Source organism: Xylocopa sonorina, chromosome 3 (genome assembly GCF_050948175.1).
Source record: "Xylocopa sonorina isolate GNS202 chromosome 3, iyXylSono1_principal, whole genome shotgun sequence".
In the NCBI taxonomy this organism is placed as follows: Eukaryota; Metazoa; Arthropoda; class Insecta; order Hymenoptera; family Apidae; genus Xylocopa; species Xylocopa sonorina.
This window is the reverse complement of record NC_135195.1, coordinates 9,986,219-10,010,743: the sequence shown is the minus strand read 5'-3', so window position 1 is coordinate 10,010,743 and position 24,525 is coordinate 9,986,219. Positions and strand designations below refer to the sequence as shown.

The 24,525-nt window shown below is 44.4% G+C and overlaps 1 protein-coding gene across 5 annotated transcripts in view; it reads right to left on the bottom strand.

Moving 5' to 3' along the window:
• Window positions 1-24,525, bottom strand: part of Unc-13 (unc-13) — an 81,479-nt gene that overhangs the window by 31,601 nt on the left and 25,353 nt on the right. For 4 of the 5 annotated variants that reach the window (XM_076892965.1, XM_076892968.1, XM_076892964.1 and 1 more), the window contains exons 2-6: window positions 23,194-23,237; window positions 19,454-19,544; window positions 9,354-9,431; window positions 4,187-4,406; window positions 163-283 (exon numbers count right to left, since the gene is read on the bottom strand). In XM_076892965.1, coding sequence (XP_076749080.1) covers window positions 163-283; window positions 4,187-4,406; window positions 9,354-9,431; window positions 19,454-19,544; window positions 23,194-23,237 — 554 coding nt within the window. The remainder of the gene's footprint in view (window positions 1-162; window positions 284-4,186; window positions 4,407-9,353; window positions 9,432-19,453; window positions 19,545-23,193; window positions 23,238-24,525) is intronic. The other variant, XM_076892966.1, reaches the window with a different exon arrangement.

The following is a 24,525-nucleotide window of genomic DNA, read 5'->3' as shown; positions in this document are numbered from 1 at the left end:
GCGGATCTACGATCCGGCCAGATGGATCGCAGTCGATCGACTGTTTCTCCCCTGAAACGTGTGCGTTGGCGCCGATCGACGGTGTTTCCCATCGAGTCGGCTGTGCTGCGACAAAAGTAGAAGGAGAAGAACGAAGGGAGAGATATGCTAAGAAGTACTCACCGAATCAGCTCGAAGATCTCCGGCTTCTCCCGCTCCCTCTGCTTCATTCTCTCTTTCATGGCCGTGATGATGCTGTTCGCCTTATCCTCCGCCCCGTGTTTCGAGCTCTTCTCGGCCGCCCCTGGGGAAAATGAAAGAGACACCCGATGAGGATTTCGCACCGGCAATGGAATATTGTTTAACCCGCTTACAGAGACGGAAGCGCTCCATGGCAAGCAGGGAATAGAATATTTATTCACGGAGGACAGGAATAAAGTCAGAGTGCATCTACATCGTAAACAATTTATTCCAGCGCAGGAATGGAAGAGAGAAAAAGAATCCTCCATTCATATTTCAAGTTAGTCTCGTTACGTTTCTTTTTGCATGTGCTAGATTTTAGAGTCGCGAATTTAATAAAGTACAAGATAAAAATATGTTATTTTTATACACTCTTAAACCACGCGTGGCATCTGTATACGTTTGTGCTGAATTAAGTATTGATGTATATCATTTTATTAAATCACATTAAGATAACGGGATCACGCTGCAAAGCATGAAAATGTATTCGTATGAATTGACTAAGGGGTTCGGAATAATTATAGAAGCTACTTTTGCTCATCAAGTTAGTTTAATGAAATTAATATCTGTGCAACTTGGGTGAGGAAAGCAGCTCCTCGTGGTCCGAGGTTGACGTCATGAGAATTTGCAGCGTGCTTCAACGACGCGGTGATCGTGGTTTCACGGTCCGGTTATAACGTCTGGCTATCCCGTAATTGTGGGCTCGTAGAATTCAGGATCCAACGGTTCGAAGCTAATCCGAGATACGATTTTCAAAATTCTACCGCTTTGGGGTTGCACGGACCCCGAAGGTAATATCCTGTGCGTTTCAAAGCTGTTTGTATAACTTTGCGTTTGTTAAGTGATACCAAGCGAGATCTGCCATTTTGGACCAACTTGCACCCGTTATTTTCATCTGTTATTTCTCTTGTGAACTTTAAACGAAGAACTTTTCAAAGAATACGTTCAGCGTACACTGTGAAGTTCCAAAGCTTCCTTCAAACATTCCCCTCCCCGTCATTTCATCGTTTGAATTCGTTTCCCTCCACCTCGATTCGCGCCTGACTTTGAATAACCCGTCGCCTCGAAGGACGCACCCTCGAAACTTTTTCACGGTACGTCCACGTCGAAACGCAATGGTCGCACCTTTCGTCGACCGGAACAAGCTGGAGGAGCTTTAATTTTCCGGTGCAAGGTCTCGCGCTATGGCTGCCTTGTGCCACGCTTGTACGCGATCGCTCGGATGCGAGACTCCCCGAGCGAGCTCGAGAGGTGAAAAATCGATCTCTTCTGGCTCGATGGGAAACAGACGCGGGTCTGGCTCGTGGTGAACAAGCTCGAAATCGGACAACACCAGTGGGGATTCGTTGCCGCTGCGGGCGAGGCGCGTGGAAAAAATAAATTCCGGCTGATTGTGGGACGACGCCGGGTGCGACGAAATTTTGCGCCCGCTCATTGGTGCGAAAAACTGGTTCGACGGTGTGTAAATTCGTCGGTGGTAATAGTTTCGGTAGGTAAATTTGCCGTGAAGAATATTCTTTTCCGTTCGTGCGCGATAGGAACTCGAAAGCTATTGTTAAGGGAGACAACAACGAAGTTGAATCGTAGCAGCGATTGCGGGTGAACTGTTTGGAGAACAGAGGATTTATACGCGACAATTTTCGATTTTTGTTAAGGGTTGTCTAAAAATACTTGGCTTGCAACGATGACGAATCGTGGAAATAATTTATGCGAAAGTTTAATTGAAATATTTAATTTTATATACACGTCGTAGGTATTTGATTAATAGGTCAGCTCCCAGTGAATTTAAACGTTGACGCGTAACGTTTAATTACCGGACATCCTGATACGGACGTCGAATAAAGTGTACGGGGGATAATTAGTAATCCAACGATAAAACGTCAGAGTGTTTAGCTAACAATTTTCCAGACTTGACGTATTTCGGACATCTCCTGTCTTATTAATTAGTGCCAGAAACGCTGCGTATTTAAACATTTATCACAGTTTATAATTATTCGAACGATATAAATTTTATCTCTCGCGCAGGAGCGACGCTCGACAGTAGATTAAGCAATAAGAGTCAGAGGGTGTTCGCTCGATGCTCATTCGCCCGACTTGGCTTTTTATGATTTCTGGCTTCCTCAAAATTAAAGAACGTCTGTGACTGCAATAGCAATATAAAGGATCGACATTTAATCGAGGCTCATTCTCCATTCCACCCCCGTATCGACCGAGACGTGGATAACTTCGTTTCGCAGCGACGCTCGAGGTTCTAATCAAAAACCCGATACCCGTTAAAGCAACGATCTCGAATCCTGAAATCTATCGTTTCCTTAAATGAAATCCAATCTTTTCGAGTCCGTGGCAAACGCCGTGTCATTCAACGGTCGAAGTTCACGGCGGTCGCAATACGTTTCGCTGCGCGCCCCTCGATTATACGGCTTTCAACCCCTATTTCTCAGCGTATCCGTGCGCGCCTGCGTTTCCAAACGTTTCGATCACGGTTCGATGGTAGTCTCAGGTCGAACGTACCGTTGGTTGGTTAAATTCGTTGTCTTCCGCACATTGGAAACGTGCTCTGCACAGTAAACCGGGTCACACTTGGCGGCACGATTTTCCAAGCAGAACGAGCCGAAGGTGCGCTTGCCACGATGGCAGAATAGAAGAAGGCATTTGACCGGGTGAAATTAATCGCACGCGAAATTATCAAATACAGATTAGATCGTCTATCGAAAGGATAATCGTTTGATAGAATAATTCACGCGTTTGATGGATGCGTTCGACGGATGGATGCGTTATTAGGCCTTATCGATCGTGCGTCACCTTTGACGCGACATACCAATTTCGTCGTAGACGTCACGTGTCACGCGTGGATGACGGGGTCGAATAAGTTGAATGTTTCTTTTAGAAATACTCTATAATGGAAGTTTGAGATATATAACGTGGAACGCATTAAATGTATAGTCTCCGTAAGTAAGATTTATTATATTGTAAGCGTGGAGGGAAGGCGATGCGAACTTTCAAAGTTTCGCTACAAGAAATTTATGAGAGGTAGCTCTGTAAATGAATGGCGTGCCGTTTAACTGGAAAATCGAAGGTTTGTCGATAATAGAACCCGGATCGCAGCGTCATTAACTTGGTATACTCGCGTGAATCCGTACTCGATGAGGTATCGATAAAAATCGGGTCTGTGCGCGATCGTTGGGACTGGCAGACCGGGTGGGCAAGGATGCGCAGAGGGGTTCCGTTCAGGCGAAATCGAAATTCTGATGGACGCCGTGGTATTACAATACCTCTTGGATTTGGTTTCGATGGTATCTCGCTTCCGTTATATCGAAATCCAATTTATGCTCTGCCAAATTTTCACACGTTGCCACCGTTCGCATCTACCCGCCACTTGTATTCGCTACTCGAAACGGTGTACACCACCCTACGCTTTCACTTCTGCTCCATAATATCTGCCGTTCTGAGCTACGCTAATCAACTTCGCGCGAACCTACGTAAACGGAGACGCTCGTGACAACAACCTCGATTCGAATTAAACGCAGTCCAGCGTTTAATCTTCACCGTCGTTTCAATTGGTGTCGTCTTAGCAGAACGAGGGGAGAATTTCGCGCGCCGTTTGCAAGATGCCTACCCTCCGTTTTTCGCGGTCCCGCTTAGCGCACCAGACGCCAGTAGCTCGCGTTAATTGCATCTCCGCGTCTCGTTTCTGGTAATTAAGTTCGTAGAAACGCGGTGTAATTTTATCGCGTCTCGACGTAGTCGCTCGCGGACAGAAGTTAACGTCCCCGATGGCTTTGTCTCGCGTGCAGATTGCCCAGTTCTGGCGTACAAGCGGGTGAAAATTCGTGCAATTACAATTTGTTTTATCGTCACGAACCCAATACCAGCGTGTATACTTTAGTTCCAAAGCGTTGGGAAGTCTTTAAATTAGTATCGAGATCAGAATGTTCAGACAAGAATGAAATGGAAAGTGTCGACTTACTTTGCAAACAGTCCGCGTTGAGCAGGTCCTTGCACTTCTCGTGGCACTTGACACCGCACTCGGTACATCGAACCCCCTGTCGAGCGATACCCCAGAGGAGGCCCTCGCACTCGTAGCAGTAGGTCGGCGACGTAGCTGTCCAGGTGACGAATTTGTGCGGCGTCGTCGAGGAGATCGGGTAGATCATCGCCTGCAGCGTTTTCTTGTACACGTGCATCTTCTGCGGGCGCAGCAGCGTTGCACATCCAAGTTAGAACGAGCGTATCGAATGATGATAGCGGGGGGATTGGGTACTCTCTGTTTGCAGGGATCATTCCAACGACTTCGACTCCGCTGCTCGTTCATCGAACAGGTCGTTTCACGTTGGGTAACGAGGAAGATTTCGCGACTCTCTAATCAAGTTACTTACACGAGAGAGACAGAGAATGTTTCCTTGGTCTTAGCCTTCGCGAAAAACGTTTCCAGCGAAACTTCTGATAATGTTGTCGCTCTTATGAAAACCGAAGAATCCTCGTACGACTTTGCTCGCCGCATTTAAATTTGATTCGAACCGTGATTTATCGGATGCCGAGGTGAGGTTGCCAGGAAAGTTACCGCCGGGTAAGATTTGGCTGAATAATTCAACAGAATTGCCTCCCGAACGGGGGACCGATTTTTTAAACAGGTCGACGCGAGAATGGTAACTCGCAGAAATAGAACTCGTCGCGCGGGGTGTTATTTAAGAACGACCGCAAAAGTGGAAAAGCGGTCAGAGGTCCTACGGATTCGAGTCGAAGGTATTTCCGTTCGTCATTCCTCCTCGTTCTTTCGTGAAATCCGAACTAGCCGATTCTTTGGCGCTGGTTGGAATTAAAATTCTCGAACGAACGTCGTGGAATCCCCCAGCTATTTCATTGCCGGGGACCGGTCCTTCCGAGCAGCGAGTCGAGGTGTCAGCATTCGCGTGTGACCAATCAACGAAGAACACGGACACGGTCTCGAACGATCGGGAAATCCTCCGTTTTTCTCTCTCCTCTTTCCTCCGTCGCTGTACAGATTCCATTTCCCCGGACATTTCGAACTACTTACACGTTTCCCCGATCGTTCATCGCGTCCACCTTCTTCACTATCTCCAGTCATCCTATTTTTCCTAACGTTCCTATATCGTGAGACTCACCTCATGAAACTCTTGCAACGGTCTCATGCAAGATCAAAGGGTTCACTCTCTATATGTGTACTCTGTCACGCTGCCATTCACACAAAACGACGCGCTACCGCTCGTATATAATTACGCGCACAATCATAACGTGCCGGGGGATTGGTGCCTGGCGAGACCTAATTGCATACGCAATCCTGTGTACACTGATTAAACAGGGAGTACTTTCGAACGGGAATGGGCGGGGGCTGTGAAGGGCTGGTTCAGGATGGACGTTCAGCCGGGTGCAAGATTCGTAAGGATCTCTTTCGTATCTTCTTTCTAACCAGGGGCGCTAACGTTGCGCGGCGCAAGCCAGATTAAGGGTAGTTACTCTTTAACTGTTTCACGCCTCTGTCTACGCTTGCCAACCGTTTGCGCTACCCGTACGCTCGTCTGAACTTTGGAATTGACGATTAATTTAAATAGATGGATAGCAAATTTTTCGAGATTCGAGAACAAGACAATTCAGAATTTGGTATTAAAGATGATTAATCTCTACAAATAATCGTTCATTTTTTTATCCACAAAATAGCCAGACTTTGCTCTACGTATAGGAAAAAGAGAAGAAACGTAGGAATTTTGATTTTTCATTGCGTCTTTTACATTCGATGCGCACAGGTTGCGCGACGGTTCCCTGGGACTCGCGCAGAAGTTTAAGAAGAAGCGCTACGAGGTATTTCGGGTAACAGGATCTATTTCTTTCGTGTCTCCGGGAGTAAACGGGCGCGAGGGTATCGCCGATCCGCTTGATCCCTCGTCCCCGTTCCTCGCCGTTCGTTTCTTTATTTTCTTTTCTTGTCTTTCTCTCGCACCGACGCTTCGAAGGGACTTCCTCTGCCGGATGATCGACGAACGGAACATTACGCTGGGACGGTTCCTCCCAGGGAAAACAGCACTTTTACCTATCGATTCGACGAATATTCCTTGCCTCTTGCCTTTCTTTTTTCTTTTTTTTTTTCGTCGACGGCCTCGAAGACTTCGAGAGAAAGAGCGACAGAGATCGTGAGAGAGAAAGAGAGTGAGGGCGAGCACGTTTTCTAGATGTCGTATGTACTAGTGGAGCGCTCTGCAAGGGATGTAAAAGCATCGATCCGCTAAAAAGCACTATAAGGTTCACGTCGTGAGTTCAGGATGTTCCCCGTCTTATTTTTCCACGTTTCTCCGTCGAATCGTCGACGATCTCGACGAGTCTCGTGCTCTGCGTTGTATGAAATTGAACAACACCTTAACGCCGCGTTGAAAGGTACAATTTTACTGGAGATTTGTGCACGTGCGTATGTCGGATTGGTCGTTAATTCTACAAATTTTCACGCCATCGACCTAGCTGATGTCGTGGCGAGTTAACACTCGACCCTGTCGGCACCGCGAGGAGCAACGGGGAACATCCGACGCCCACCAGCAGGAATCGGAGTATTCCTAGCTCTATCCTAATTATACTCGGTTTACATGACCACTGTAGCATCTCATATCCGCGAGTAACCTACACGTGACCCACATACAAACACACATCGCGATCGTACCGCACGTTTCGACCGGTTGCGGCGCTCACGTTTGGCAATGCTCGCGACGAGTGTGTACAAATACTTATTATGCAGGTATATACGCATTTGAAACGTTCACCCTAACCGCTATAGAGAGAAAGAAAGAAAGAGAGAGAGAGAGAGAGAGAGAGAGAGAGAGAAAGAGAAAGTAAGAGTGAGATAGAGAGAAAGAGAGAGAGAGAACGACTCGTCTAGAATCGTTACGAACGTTGCTTTTCTCATTGTCAATATCACAGAACGTGTTTCAAACAGAAAGTAATAGAAAGAGTAGAAGGCAGAAAATAGTGATAGAGACAGACAGAGAGACAGAGATAGAATAAGAGAGGCAAAGAAAGAGAATTCGACAGACAGTGGTAGAAAAAGTGAAAGAAAGAAGGGAAGAAAGAAAAAGAGAGACAGACAGGTTGGGCCACACTTACGTGAAAGAAAATAGCGCGGAAATGAGGATAAAATGCAGCACAGTTCATGTGAAAAGAAAAAAAGTTATCAGAGGTTGTAAGTTCAGCTGCACGGCCAAGCCGCCGCTGGATAACGCGTTGATGCACGTGTTTCTTAACTTGGTTATCTCTTAAACTTACAATGACGCGTATTTTATTGTATACCTGGACATCTAACCGAATATTAGCAAAAAGTTCGAATTCTCTACGCCTCAGTTTTCGTTTGAAAGCCCTCTTGACGTTTGCGACAGCCGCGCAAAGTGAAATACGCGCGCTTCTTAAACGCCCCGACAAGATGGCGACTCCGAGGCGGCCGGTCCTCGGCCATGATGTCGCCTGAGCTACGTCGCCATCTTCTTTAACGCGAATCCTTCTCTTAAAATTCTGTCAGTCGATAAAAGCTCGCTCGAATTTTTACCACATTTTCTTTTTTCGTTTTTCTTTTAATTCTTTTCATCTTCCTCGTCGAGATTGAAACGTCAGTCCGCTCGAAATTAATCTGTTCTCGCGACGCAACTCGTTTAAACGAACGGCCGTTTCATTACTCTTTAGGCTGATGAAAACATGCTGTTTTTCTTTCATACTTTTTAGAAGTAATGGTGAAATTGAATTTTTGCTGACGTCACAAGGATTTCGATATAGCGTATATCTCCATTTTCTTTCACGAGCAGGGCTGCGTACCCACTTTTAGCGCGTCCAGTTTATGGTTCGATTCGGGTCGAATTTAACGAGGCGAATAACATGCATATCTGATCAACCGTTTGGCAGAGGACATAAAAATGTAATGAAAATGTAGATCGAGTTAGAATTTATCACCGTTTGCAGCCATCAAATTTTATGCCTCTGACACTTATAATTTGCAAGTTAAATTAAAGAAAAGTCTTCATTTGAATTTTCAACAGCCTAAAAAATAATGGAGTTTGCACAGATTGCTTTTTACTGTATGAAGGATGCTTTGTTAATAAAAGTATTACAGTTGTTACAGTTAAATATAAGCTGATCATATGCATACACATCATGTTTGAAACTTTCTGCAAAATTATGTTCTACACGAACCTGAAATTGTATAACATGCGTATATCGTTATTTCTACTGTAACCTGTAATTAATGTTTGTTAAATATTCATCACGCAAACTGTAATGCTTTGAATTCGAGGTAAAATCAACGTTAACTCTGTACTAAATTTAACTCAGTTAGCCGCTCGTGCGTAGAAATTTCGAAAATTTCATACGAGAAGATAGTGCGAAACAATCTGCACATTTAAACAAACTGCATCGCGTGCTTAGTTGCTCGATTTCGTTCGCGTTATCCAGTCTCCACGACCCGGTTGCTTATCGCGCGATCTTTAAATCGACGTCGAAACGACGTTTCCCGTCGAACGTCCACGTAAAGTTTGACTATCGAGATTCCTTTAACGAGCTTCGTCTGCGGATATTAAAATTCCGGACCGAAGGAAGCCGTCCCTTTAATTTCAGCTCGACTTTTGCGCGGGAAACTCTCTACGCCCTCGCTTTAATACAGATCCAGGTGTATTTCGGGAATGCCAGATGTCGATTCTCTGAATTCTTCGTTTCGATCGCGATACTAATCGACGTTTCGCCCCGATAACGGCTTCTCTGTTTTATACTGCGATGAAAAACGATCGATTACAGAGGTTGTTCTGTTTCCAGACAATCACGAGCACGACTTTCGATTCACGTGTTATCTTGTACTACTTCGAAACGATACAAACTGTCAGATTAAGAGAAATCATATTTTCTAGAGCCGTTATGGCCATCAGAAACTGATACAGCGAATGATCGAACTCGAAACGAAGCTCTCGTTGTCCTCGAGATGGTCGCGGAGTCGTTGGAGTGTCTCGATTGTTTTTCACGCGAAAGATGATTCGTTCCTATAATTATTCCGTCGCTGGAATAGTAATTAGAGAGTGTCCGCGGATCGTTACTTAATAGGCAACGAGAAATGCGACGATGATGCCTGAAAAGAGAACGGTCGATGGATGAATTCTTACCAGCTCCTCGTCGTTCAGCGTGGACCTGGGCACCGCCGACGTCAGGCCTGCCGCGTTCCTCTTGGTCGCCGCCATTGTCTGGGAAAAGATAGAAATTAATTCACACCTGATTCGGGAATAATGCCTTCCAGTCTCTCTATTGTGTAGACAGAGATAAAGAGTGGGACGAGAGAAACTGAAAGGGGAGAATGATCGGGTCGAAAGAAAACGGCGATGAGGAACAGAACGGCGTGAGAAATCAATGGAAATGATTCGAACGGAAATAAAAAAAAAAAAAAAATTGGCGATAAGAGTGTGAGAGTTCGTCGTGGATTTACAAAATCTGTAGAGATTTTTAAAAAAGACACAAAAAGGTAGTACAACGACAGCGAATGTAAAAAAGATAATATTTTTATGGCAACGTTGTAGTTTATTCGAAAATAATTTGGTATAGATGTTTTTTGTTCGATTGATATCGAAAGTGTACACGAACAAATAAATTCGATGCGTTCAAATAAAAATTGTGTAACGTTAATTGCTATTGCAAACGACCAGATAGATTTATGGCGGATGCAGAATGTCGAATAGATTTGAAATATTTGCGTTGTTTTATTTACAAATGTTATTTACAGCCACGATAAGATGTGTATTATTTACATTGGCTTGTTTAAAAGCCGTGCACCCTCGGTATTTTATGGCGGTCGGAGGGCAAGCTTCTCGATCTTCTCTGACGTAAAATACCTTCTTCCAGTTAAGATCTGTCATAAAAATAACAAACTGAGATGAAAATGTCTCTGGTATAAATATAATCCGGAAAATATCAGAGAAAATCAGTCCCCGGGTAACTTTACTCCCCTAGGCCCTCTCTACATTCGCGTGAGCGACCTTAAGAGACACAGCGATCGAGAAACTCTCTGCTCCGTAATCGAATTTGCACCGATGCTTAAAAAAGACATCTATTATATGATTTATAAACGAAACATGTATATATATATATAGAAAAAGTGGTAAAACTTGTTACAAAATAAGAGATTAATTAAAGAAACGAACGTCTTCGAGTCTAGGAATCCGACGAAGAAAACGAGAAACGCGATGGCGCATAACGAAACAGAAGGATGACGAAGAAAATGAAGTGAGAAGAAAAGGGTGAAAAAGGGGAGAGTAAAAGGAAAATATATAAATGTATGGCGTAATAACTGCGAAAGGCAGAGCGAGATAGAGGTGGTGAGTCTCTACGAAGAGAATCTAATCCAATTAGTTTATGGCGCCTTGTTGGTGTGGCGCGCGGCAGTAGGATTTGCGTCTGACTGGATTTCAATTAAGACACTGTATGCACGGGGCCCCGTGTTCGATGCATGCGCTACTGTCTCGTATTTGCGGACAGACGCTAGTTCCGAGCAACTAATTTCGCGTATAATATAATATTCACGTAACCGGCTTTTTCTACGATCTCGAAAGCGTGTTCTCGCGGTGTATGTACAAATATGGAAGCGTTCACACACGGGGCACCGTGGCCTCCTCTATCTTTTTCACCTTTCCTTCTACGCTATACGCTGTATACGCATTTTGTCGCACAAACGACTTTGGGTCAGTTGGAAATTATGCTATCGCTAAAATCCTGTTGTTACTCAGACATATTTCTTGATTCGTCTAGTATGCTATAGTAAGGGACACCAGTGTGAACCGCTTAAAGCCAGATACAAGTTTACCGTGGACTACTCGACCGTTGTGTTCTATACTCGGAAATGGAATGCCACGAAGCTTAAAAAAAGAAAAGCGAAATTAGAAGACGACCCTTGAGCGGCTCACCCTTGACGCCCTTTATTATAGTCTAAGGAAATACAGAAGATATCTTGTAGTATTCTTAGACATAGATAGCTATGTTTCTTTCTACCTGCTGTTCTTTTTTATTGAGAATGTTTTCAGAGCGGATACCTTTGCTGTCCCTTTCTCAGTTTCAAAGATTCAATAAATACTTGTCACTTGAAAGAAGAGATGGAGTCGGAATGAAAGGGAAAGCAGAAGTACAGTTCAGAGATGAGATATATCAGTCAACGTATCCGTGAATACGGTCGCCGGACTTTGAATCTAGATTAAATTGTCTAACTATGATCTAGAAACGTGATGTATCTTGTACCTACATACTAGCTACGGTAATTGGTCTACTCGTTCATGCGCTATGCGTTCATCGCGGCGAACATCATTATGCGTGCGGGTACACTCAAAAGAGATTGGAAATACCAAAGAAAATCACGAACGTGGACATTCTCGAACGACTGAATTCTTGATCGAGACTAATCAGATCTTCTACACTTTTCACGTATCACTTTCTGTCCGAAACAACACTCGCGAACTGTGAAACAGGATATTTAAATGGCAGAATTAGTCATTCGAGAAGCTTTCGTAGCCAAAGATCGGTCTACGTAACGCGATAGCAGAATAGATTCAAGTACAGAGGCGACAATTGGTAAAAAGTGGTCGCGAGCAACGCTTTTTTCGCGACAGCGGAACCACGCGCAACCCCTCCGTTAATTACCGCCCTCGACGCGGGTGCGACGAGATGGCTGGGCGAACCTCGATCCCCGGATAATTATGTCGCGACACGCGAAACCAGCCCACGGGCGGAGTAACGTTACTTTAATCCTTCAATTAGAAAATCCCCCGTTTGCCGGCTGGCGGCGAGTTACGCGTAATTAAGTCGATTATCGCGTCGGAGGGTCGTAGACGACGCTGAGGAGAGCGTTGCTCGCGCCGTTGCTATACCGCTAGACAAATAACCCGTGAAATCACGGGAACTGAAACGGAGAACGATCGGTGGGATAAGGAAAATAAAGTGCGCTATGTATCGAGAGCTGTGTATGCGAAAGAAAGAAAATTAGCAGCGAGAGAAGAGAAAAATGTGCGAGATAAAGAACCGAGGTGGAAAGAGAGAAAGAGAGAGAAAAAGAGAAAAAGTAATAGTTATGCATACGCGCTGAAGCATGCGCTACGTACGGCGAAACAAGCGTTTTTATTTAAACTTCGTTAAGGAGGCATTTAATTAGTACCTTCAAGACCTGGAGGTAGAGTTTTTGAGATTTTTTGAGAGGTTTTTTTCAGTGAGTGGTTTTGTTTTTTTCAGGTGTTCAGGTGGATACAACAACGGGCGCCACAGAGAACAAACAAAGAAAAATGGCATTATATGCCGGTTAGTACGTATATCAGTTGCATCTTTCTGTTTTTTTTTTCTATCTTTTCTTTGCTAATGGTTCGTACGTTACGGATATGACAGATACATTTAGAAGTCAGAGATACGAGAGCCACGGAACGTAAATCGGCGCATCGATATTTCACTCATCGAGATGGAAGATAATCTTCTAATTTAATGTATATCAATTAATCAAGACTTAGTAATCTCTGTCTTTCATAATGAAAAGTTACGACAAAGTTTACCGTCAATACAATTTTGTTCGATCTATGAAGAATATTATTTCCTCTCGATGAGCGTGAGAACCGAAAATTGCAGGATCTCAGCGATTATGGATTCATTCAGTGATCCAAAGATCAAAGTTCTCGTTGACGAGAGTTGGTGCATGGATTCTTGTCCATTTCTACTGCAGTTACTTTTATTTTTTCCTACACAAGAATCGAATTTTGCTCCATTGCTTACTATTGAATAATGGCGCGTATTGGATTTACCCCTTCAACAAGTTCAACCCTCGATCAACATTCTATCGTTACCCTCTTATTGCCTCTTCCTTTCTTTTTTTCCAACATTTGCCATCAAACTGCCGTACTCCTCGATCAAATCAGCGAATGTTTATATCGTAGATTTATTTTCGTCGATCCATATTCCCTTTTTGCCTTCATCATTTAGCGAAAGTGACAAAGTACTCGTGCACCAACTCCAATCGGTTAGACCGCAATACTTCTTCTCAGAATATCTCTCGAACGACTGTCAAGCCACAGAAAACCGATCACTCTCGTTCGTTCGCTGGCTCTGCAATTTCTCCAGGTTCTCCATCGATCGCCTGGACTCTCGTTTCCGTTTCGACTCGGCGGGACAATGCAGTTCTTGGACGCGGGGTTCCAAGGACGAAGGTCACGGTACACAACAATCAAGAGAAAAGTTAGTCGATATCGAACATACATAGGGGTGGGCTGGGAGGTTCAGACAGACAGACGAGTCGAGACTTCTAAAGGAGTTCGAACTTCGAGACGATTCGAGGAGAAGTAATCTCGAGGTCCTCGTGTAATTGGCGCGTGTCCGCGGAAATTATCTCGGCCCTCCTCGAACCGGCCTCGTCGATCGAAACGAATGTACGTAATCTGACGGAAGTCCGTCCGTATCGATTGCACTAGACTCCACACAGAACACATACGCGACGGGTCGAGCGAAAATCGATGCTCTTCATTAGCAGGAACTTTGTTCGACGCCGCGGGAAAATTAAACGTCGCCGTGTCGTGGTTCGAGCTGCGGAATTTTAAATGACGTGGATGGTCTACGTGGGTTTTCCGTGGGGTTTGACACGTTCCGTGCTTAAGGGTAACAGCCAATGATCCATAATAAACATCAGAGGGAAGAAAGAGGCGTTGACAGGCAAAGGAGGATATCCCTACCCTGCCCGTTACTCGAACAAGGTAGACTACGAGGAGATCAAAGGACCGAGTCTTGGTTGCTATTATTTATCCTCCCATGGACACGAAGTTCTTTCGATGGTTGTGTGTGCCATCGTTGTGTGTGTCAGTACCACGTAAAGTATAGCACACAGCGACAAGCCAGTTTATCTTTTATGGACTTACAGTTTCTTCTCGTTTTCATACTCGACATGGTAAAACGCTTAAATATTAATCATGTCCTTGGAGTATACGAACCAGGAGCACGCAGTTTCATAGTTCGTACAATCAAATATGAGCGGTGCAGAAATAACTTTCTTCAAGGTCGCCATTTTTCCAGAAATTTCAAGACTCTTTACGCTTTAATTTCTTAAAGCTCCAGGGAAATTTCGACCGAAAGCACGAAATTACACTTCGCATCAAAGAGTCGATTACTTTTAATGTTTTTCCGTAACAACCGTTTTACCGATGGTAGTTGGCTATCGTTGCATATTGCGACAGTGGAGGTTACAGCAAATGCCACCATTCCCTTAACCAATTCGTTTTCGAGATAAAAAAAGTTACACAACCCTCCGTGACCTTAGGCTAACATTAGGCAAGAATTTCTAATTTTGGACTCTCGTTGGCTTGTTACACTCAAGGACAGAGATCTTAAACGCCGCTGAGAAACGTCAAGAAATGCTTCAGCGATCTTCTGAAATATTTACACCCCCGGACCATGCGCATGCCTCTCACCGGACATGTTTCTCATTAAGTGTAACAAAAACGCGCGTCGTTTACCAGCTTTCCTCGTTATCGAATTTCAACATCTAAAACGTTCGAACTTTATCCACCACGAAACACTGAATTCGTTCCGCGAGGCGCGAAGAATCTACGCCCTCGAATAAAACACACCCCATTCCCGCGTCGTTTTTCAAAAGCCACGCACGAGTAACGCGATAACATTGTCGCGAATATTTTTTCTCTCCGTTTCCCTTTTTTTCTTTATATTCCCAACGCGATCAGACCGCGCTTTTAAGAGTTCCGTTTAGATCGCGGTGAACACGCGAGCTTCGTCGTTGGCAAGGGCGCGCGTGACGCAAGCCGGCCGGTTTTTGAAATACGACGTACTCTCGAGCACGCAGGTAATCGTAGTTACACGCCAGGCCCTGTGTCGGATACGGAATTTTGTTTTCGAGCTCTCCCCGGTTGGTTTTCCTCGCAATTAACACGTCTTTTTTAGGCCGCTGCGACGGAATTCCGCAGCGCGGGAATATTCGAGGGAAAGTTTCACCCCTTTGTGGTTGATACGCGAGAAGACTCGTACAAGTAAGAACTGGGGCGACGTTCATGTTTCAGTAAATACCGGGCAAAGTTGCGAGGATGGGATGATTCGTTGAAATTCTTTAATACAAGAGACATGTATGGAAATTTCATTTAAATTTATTCCGGCGAATAAAAAGTTCGCCGTTAAACATCGCGGGGAATAAATTTGTGCAAATTGTGTCCATAAAACCCGGATTGCTTTCTGCGGTGAATTGAAACGGATTGTAACGTTTTGGTTTTTTTTTTTTTAAACAAACAGCTCTTTTTCTATCGTATCATTCGGACGATATTTTTCTAGTAACCTTTGATTACTTTTAGCTACGCTTTATTTTCGCCTGATTGGATAATCGTCTCGTTGGGAATTAATTTTGAAAACTGTTGAATGTTTATTCTTTTTAGCACCTCTGTGTATTCTGTGGCGCGGAGTTTTAGACTTGCCACGTTTTGTTTGATAATATTATAGTTTTCATTTTCGATAGCTGAAAATTGTTTTACGTTGAAAAAATATTAAAAGTTTTGCGTGGCTTTCGTTTACGACGAGAAAATATTGGGACAGTTAGGTAGATTTTTTTTATGGCTCGCTTATAAAAGCTATTAATCGAGGAAAACAATTTACTTTTCGCGGACAAAGAACTGCGTTATATCTGCTCGTAGCGGATTCTCTTGTCGAAAAATATGGAGCACGGTTGACCCTCGAAAGCATTTACCGTTGGCGGTAATTTCTTTCGTTAGAAAAAGTCATCTAAATTACGCGCCTCCCAATTTACTCGACCAGTCGAGGTGCCAGTGCATTTGTTACCTGCGTTTCTGCAATGCGGATAGAATCGAACTAGATCGCGGGTACACAGGGCGGAGCGTAATTCGTTGCGCAGTAATCAAGAACAAGTGGATTCCTCGCACTGGTCTCGGTTAAATTTGATATTTTATTTTTTGCCAGAACTGGACCTGACAATTGCGTTCACTGTTATTATTATTCATGAACATTTTGAAAAATCGTTCGATGTTGGATTTAGAAAGATCCTCTTCAATAAAGCTCCTTCTCAATTGTGCTACCATCGATATGCGCGTACCAAATAACGCTATCATTTATCGCCGAATAAATAACGATTCGTTTGCTTAATTATTTGAAAATGCATATTACCTGTAACGCTCGGTTGAACACTTTTCATGAAATATTCATGTTTACTTTTATAAAAATTAAATTTCGTTACCGAAATTGGTGATATTTATATTTTCCACCTTTCTCTTCGTGTTACAAATATTCGCTACTATTTGAAACCGTGTAAATTACCGTAACCAGACAATTGGTCCATTTGCAGTGGAAAAAAGTCCGTCTGCAGAGAAAATTCGTTCGTCCCACGGAACGAACAAATTGTTCGCGCGTTCGTTCTGGAAAAGTGGCTGGTTCAGCGTGGAACGAGATTTTCGCTCGACCTGTCGGAAACGTTGGGCTTGGCAAGGAGGGTGGTGAAACGAGTACACGAAAAATCTTGCGACGCGCGAGGGTTCGTCGTTTCCTCGTCGCGGACGTCCATGTCGCCTCGCGGCGAAAGCTCGCGCGCCGATTTGACCGTGAAATGGCGACGCAGGACCGTAAGGGAGTTCGCACGGTGGTCAGAACGAAGGCTACGAATGCTCGTTTAATGGGTTCGTGCCATACGAGCGTTTACACGAACGTTTTAACGACCGCCACGGTCTTATGGAGAAGCTGTACGAATCGAAACGGCGATGCCAATCTGGTGAATGTTCCCGTGCGCGACAGGATTTATCGCGTTGTAAAAGTACGCGGACCGCACGGATTTATCGGTCGAGGCAATGGCGCCAATATGACCGTTTCGAATAACGATCACGCCCGAGAAAAAGTGCGTGGTACGAATTAAACGACGAAGGATTTCAAACGCGGTTACACGCCGTGCGAAATTTGCTTTCACGAATCGATTCAGCAGCTGGAGACGATGAGAAGGATTCGTATAAACGTGACGTTTATACGATAAAGATGGACGTTCATATTTCTGTCCTCAGAGCTGTTGAATCAATCACCGAGAAGCTCTCACGTATCCGCGTAGGATGATCAAAGAAGCGTTTTCTAAATACTTTCCTTTCTTCAAGCAACAGGTTTTTCAGGAGAGCCGTTTCTGTCATCGGACATTGTGTCGCCATTTGACGGTGAATCGCGCGACGCTCGAATTTCCGGTTCACGGGACGAAAAACGCTATTCGACGGCCCGAGGTCTTCGTTAGAAAAATTGATAACGTCGAACGAGCATACTCTGCAAAGCACTAGTAACGGAGTATACAGATAGCGGGCAGTTCGCAGACGATTCTCAACAAATCTTCGTTACCTCGAAGTTAGCGATCGTACACGCGTTCCAAGGCACGCGACACACGGAAACCTCGTCTGAGGACAACAAACTCGCAACAGTCTCTCATACGAGCTCTAAAGAGTTGGCTCGAACGCGAACGCGGGGTCGCACCCTTCGTCTTGGCGGTCGTGCCGAACTGTCGAGCGATTTATCGTGAAATCGTCTGTAACGCCCCTCTGGAAGAATCTTGGGTTACCGGAAAGTGACGTAACACCGAAACGCAGTACACGCAATCAGGTTGCACGACGAGGAGGGTCGCTCGATGATCGAGCCACCCCCGAGAGACTTCGCGATTTTATCCTCGTTACGTACCGCTGTTTCTTAACAGCCGCCATGGCGTGTCGTTCGATCGTATCACCCCAAAGAGGGGGAGGAGAACGTCTCTCGAAGGCGACACGAACGGCACAACAGATATCGATCTCGCGACAGAACAGCCTCACGTGTTCGACGTCGTCGTCTTGCGAGGATCGAGCTTCAACGGGAATTATTCACGTGGGCTGTGTGGATGCAATTGGAATTACCGAGTGGAGAACGGATGGTCTGCGCGGAGGGAAGATCGAGGTTGAGAGAGAAAGAAATTAGCGTAACAGAAGAACAGCATTGCACCCTGTTGATTCCTTTTGCAGGGGCGGGAGGCGAATTGAATTGTACACGTTCCGTGGAAGGGAGCAACAGCACATTTTGACGGGGTGGTAGAGAAGCACTGGTTACGAGAACCTTTTATCGGCGTCGATCGTGGTCGTCGATATTCGTAATTGTACAAATGTTGTTCGATTGAACAACCGGTCACTAGTAATTACATGGCTGAAGTCAGGGAACTGAATATTTAACACGGTCGATTGGGAGAGGAGCATGTCAACGAATGTTTTTAATTAACGCGGTACAAAGGGGTATTACGTTCGCTTATAATCTTTCATTTAATGTACCAGTTTCTCAATTACAGTTTCGGATGCGAATAATAAAGGCAGGAAATATTGTTGGTCGGCTTTGTCCAGTTTCTGGAAGCGGTGACTCTGTTGGAACAAAGCTAGGGGGTTTAATTAGACTGCGGAAAATATCAGCAAGAATACATCCAGCCCCGCGGACGCTAAGGGGTTCTGAATTAAAGTAGCAGCGGTCAAGGGGATGAATAGATAATAGGGCGTTAATTAATTTATGCTACGGAGATGAAGCGTAAAAGAGTATTCTCTGAAAAGGGAATACCGAGCAATGCTTAGGGCTCATAAATAATTAGAATTGTTTCATCTTGGGTCGGGAATTGCAATTCTATTCGAACCTTCGAGTCCTCGCTGACTTCTGAAATTTATTAGACCAGAATACGAAAGACAATGCTTTGAACTTTCGCGAGCCACGTAGTTATTATTACAATGAATATTCAAATTTTAAATAAGCAGAAACGTGCATTAATTCTTTGAATTTCAAAGAAGCTTAATTTTTTGATCTTCTTCTCGTTAACATAACAGTATACGTATACAGGAGAGAAAGAAATACTAAATTTTTCATTAAATTAAACATCTTTCTCAAACAGATCCCACTGTGTCCAGCTTTCTCATTAAACAGAATATATAAAGCAGCACCAATTTTATCGGTGCGACGACCACGATCCAGGGCAACCGTAACGACGACGTCGATGAGGACAGCGAACGAACAGGACGACGACGACGAGGACGACAGTGAACCAAGGGGATGGTACCGTCGTCACACGGTTGTTCATTTCCACGAATATGGACGGGACAGACGGACAACATGGATACGCCTCGTATTCACGCGTCCCTGTCCCGCGTACACGTACATATCCATATATGTCACAGACGCCAGTAACGTGTTCGGCCAGGTTAATGGACAATTGATTACGTACCAGCTCGGAGACCAATGGCACCGACTTTCGGCGCGGCCGTATGTCCGGCATGCTGTCGATGTTGCTGTAGAAAGGATTGTCTCCCGGATGCCTGCAAGAAAATTGATCGATTGCGTTAGAGTGCTGACTGTGAGCGATCGTGTTCGATAGATTCGCGTTTGTGAATGGATGAAACTGTCTCCATACTATCGCCAATAAAATTATACAATCTAATTTTGTCCGCGATCCTCCGATCTGTATTTTACGGCTACTGTGGCGAATGTATGCTGATTTATGGAAACATCAAGAATCCTCTTTTAGACGATTTCATGTTTCACGGATTATGGCGAACGGGCACTCTATTCTACGAATTATTTGAAACACGTAAAATATTTATTGCATTTAATATCGGGAGCGTACTGGAAATTTAATCGCGAGTTCAACTATTGACGCCTAACCGATCTCATTGCTATCGAAATGAATCGTTAACAGATGCATCGGGGCATGAATAAACATGATCGGATCCTGGATAGAATGAGCTCGTTTTTCGAGCACTTAACTCTGAACGTTAAATATTCAAAGAACCGTAGGAAGATCTTCCGTTAGATAACTCGTGTAATCACGCGATCGAGTCGATAAAACGGTGTTCAGATCTCTAATAATCGGTTCACTATGGAATTTATAGACGATTTTCGGTCTTGTCCTAAAAACGGATGGCTGACGAAGAGTTCACCTAATTTTTAGAAGACGGTTCAGTTAGATTAATTTTATAAGCCTGTTAGAGAAGGAGAGGGAGAAAAGTCGAAGAGATTTTATGAACGTAAAATCTTGGGTTCACTTCGAATATCCCGTAGGAGTGGATTTAAGAATGGATAACGCGGTGGGAATTAATTAATACAACGGATGTTATCTGTGACGTCATTAAGAGTAGCAAGGGTTGAAAAGATTCTCGATTGCGATCACGAGAAGGTTTCGAGGCGTCTCGTACATGGCACGATTAAGATTTATCGTTTTACCTAAACGGTGACCCAATTCCGCTTAATTACGCCGGATCGGTTAGCGGATCTACGAATTAACGTTAGACAGGTCCCTTAAGTACGGCGTAAATCTAATCCATCACTTTGAAATGATTCGGCTCATTATCGCGTTCTCCGCCTCATTCGATTCGCCACTCAACCGACACGCGAACGGTTAATTAAGAATACGAATAATTTTAAGAATACAATTCACTTTTATCCTCTGACATTTGAAAGGTATTACTTTTTTTCGAAATTCTATATCGCGCAACGTTGTAGCGCACCCACGAGAGCTTGTCGTAATAGTTTTATTATACTGGACTATCGTGAGCCGGAAGAATCGATCGCCATTGTACGCGCGCCAACGTATAATCAGTAATTCCGTGTGCACGTGATGCGATCGGCTACATAAATACTGGACAAAGAAAATATCGACTTTTACGACAAGAAAATTGCACGCGCGGCTCGGTGTCTTTTAACTTGGCGGGCAATAACTGTGAATGCAACGATACGACAAATTTATCCTCCCTTCTAACGACAAGAATGCCATGCGAGCTTTTTATGAAGCAACCGCGGGCAATGTTCGAAGCTCTAAACGTCCGTGATTCTTGAGACGCGAGAAAAGGGAAAGAGACGACGAACCGAAAGGAAAACGACGAGTTTCCCAGCTTTGCTAAGAGGAACCCAAGGAGAAGAAAAAACGTTGTCGAAGCGAACGGGATTATCGATTACGACGGAAGCACGAGGAGGAGGTCAGATCGGATTCGCAACAATTAAGAGGCACTTTCAGCGTTGACCCCTTTTAAGAGGCTCGTAACTCGCCCAAGATCCTGGTTTTTATGTCAATTGCTGTCGAGATCAAAGCTACGCTTTGGAGCGTAGCTAAAGAGGGGAAAGACCGAGACACTTTTTCCTGGCAAACCCGACGGCACTCGGGAACGATTTGTTCCTGTATTAATTGAGGAATAGCCTGATGGAATCTTATCGAGCCAGGGAGTGCTTCCAATTTGCAACGAACTGAATACACGTAATTTTCTAAGGTAAGACCACTTAATCCGCGAGGGTTCGATTACATTGTTAAAGGCTAGTTTAAATGCAGTCAATTTGTTGCTACGTTTGGTATACACGTAAAATATAGAGCACTTAGTGGAGAAGTAAAATATGCAGGAAATGAATTAGGGCGAAATTAGGCAGCATACGTTTGAAATACTAGAATATTTTAGTCCCTCTGAAACTACCATCAGTTATTCATACGAGTGCCTTGCAATTTACCACTGACGTTGGCATTTTTAACAATTCCGCAACATTACGAGCAAAAGTACAAGAGAGGATGCCAAGAGCACGTAGTTTACGTTTCACGGATGAATCATTTTTGCGAAACGTGGAAGACCGTGCGAGTATCTATGTGATACGTCATAAAAATTTCCATTTTGTAAACGGAAAACCGAGGACGAGATGTAAAAAGGTGGCCCAGTTACTGGTTTCTGCGTACGTACCGAGGGGCAAGCAAAGAACTGCTATTCGCGTGGTCAATTGTGCTGTCAGGTGTGGTTGAATGTCAGGAATTCAATAGAAATATGGCGATCGAATTTATTCTTTCTCGAAACGAAAAAGAACCTCGAAGCCTTCTCTGCGTGATAATTTGCACGAGTAAATTTACATCATCGTTACCGGGAAATTATGAAATTCGCTATTAAGCCTTTGCGCTCGAATGGCAACTTTCACTCGCCACAATGTTTCGCGTGGCAACTCGAGCGGCTATATTTATGCTGAATTTCGTTATCTCCAGTTGATAGATGCGAAGTATTGGTTCGTGAATAAGCCCCTTGGGCTGTTTATGTCTTCGGTTGGAAAGTGACATTGTGACGTAAAATTCCTCTACGACCGTAGTCCTGAATACGATGTGTCTAGCGTTAGTACAGTTTCGACGGTCGTAGCGAGCACACGTATCGCGAAATTTTCCACCACTCGTTTTTAATTGGAGCAAGTGTAAACAGTAATGACGTATCGGGTGTGAGAAATAGAAAAATTAGTGTAATAGACAGTGAATCCGGAAGTAGCAGCGATGGCAACTCAGAATGTTCTGGTAAGTGTTTTGTATAAATATCACACCAAACGCCACTACAGAACTTGAACTTCGATAATTATCTTTTTGAAAATGTAAACACAGATAATATATCAATATATAACACTTTCGTATGTCAATTCTTCTATAAATTCATTTACGCGCGAAATTGTCTCGAGTTGCAGCGCCACCCAATCGAAAAAATCATCGAGCGCAAAGGGTTAACATGGCAAGTATATACATGCATAATTTTAAATTAATAACACGTGTAGGTTCAGAACGTAATTACTCGAGAAAGGGTTTTCATCAAACAACTCGTTGCAGGTATAATTATACGTGTTATTCTTCAGAATTTCCACGGCATGAAATATCTGCTTTCTCTACATACAATCCGGCGAACAATAACACAATCAATGTCCAGAATAGTCGAGAACCACCAACCTTATTCCGTGACCTCACAGAAACTGTTCAACCCCTTACAAAAAGGTCGCTATATACATCGTCCAATTTTCCGCTCGAATTAGTCTCATTTCGCGTAGCAAAAAGGTGGCACAGAAAATATTAGTGGGTTCAGAAGAAAACGGCAGTGTTCGCGAAAGAATTTGCACGGGGTAAAAATGTACGATGGATGATCATGGTGACATAATTACACGTGCAATGGATCAACGTTCGTTACTCACCCGTTGCCACGTCCGCCAGATTCACCGCCAGGTCCGCTGCCGTTCTAACAAACAAAAAAACAAGTTTATTAAGAAACAAGCCTAGTAACAGTTCGAAAAAACCAAGGGGAGAACGCGCGTTCGCGCGAACGACGGCGCAGGCGTACAAAAAAATATTGTACACAGTCTTTGGAAACGCGCAGCCACCGAGACGAGAGGAGCATAGAGTCCAGAAACAGAGGGGGCGGAAAGGAAATGCTCCAATCAGGTTCATCGATCATCATCGTTCCTTACTCTCGATACGATCGTTCATCCGCGAGAACCACGCGCGAGGGGGTCGTACGTTTCTCTCCGCTCGTCTCCCGTGGCCGCGCACGCACAATGCTTTGCCCTGTACACAAATCAGTCTCTTTTCGTCGACTTAAAGGTAAGAAAAGCTCCGATGAAACAGAGAATCGAGCGCAGATCGGGGACTCGAGAGGAAGAAGGGGGTGGGTTTCGCACGCGTTACCCTCTAGCGTCGACTTTCCTACCTCGACGGACGACTAGGGGTTGGGATACTCGTTGTCTTCAGGTGCCATTCTTTTCATCTCCCCTTTTTCCATTCGTGCTACCTTTTTGCCCACTCTGACCACCTTACCGTGGCTGTTGACTCAGATTAAAACCTTCCCCCGTGGCGATGTCACCTTGCCTGTTTCTTCGCGAGCATTGTTCGCGGGTTTCGTTGGTTTTTGTCAGCGCGAATTCGCCATGGACTCTCTCGTGCTGACGTCCAATCGAGTCGCGCGAATCAAGCAGCGGATCTCGTTGCTTCGTTCTTTCCTTCGAGCGGTAATTTCTCCCTCGCGGCGCACGTTAATCATGAAGTTCCGCGAGAACATCAACGTTCGAGGGTTGACGATCTCGTCGCGAAAGAACGCTGCCTAGGAAGAGGCTCCGCTGATTTATTGGGCTCTGATAAACTCTAAATCCCTTCGAGGCAAGAGATCTCTCGTAGCTTACGTTCTTCGAGAACGTACGCGTCTTCTACGAAAGACGACTGATACTTGCAACCAAAGTAGGTCGTGTTCCATTGATTTGTTTTAGACTTATCGAGGCTCTTTGTCGAAGGATTTTATCGAATCTTCTTACGCAATTTCTCCTCGTCTCGCGAACGTACAGCACCAGACAAATATCGATGACGATGTTACGAAAATGTCGGTGTACAGATCGTTTGCTGTTACAATACCAGGTCAATCTTGGCTACTCAACGTAACATCGATGGCATCCTCAATTCAAGTACCACAAAAGAGTGTTTGTCCGGATACATTCGTCTGGTATTATATCCAGCCTTCAGCCAGATTTCCATGTACA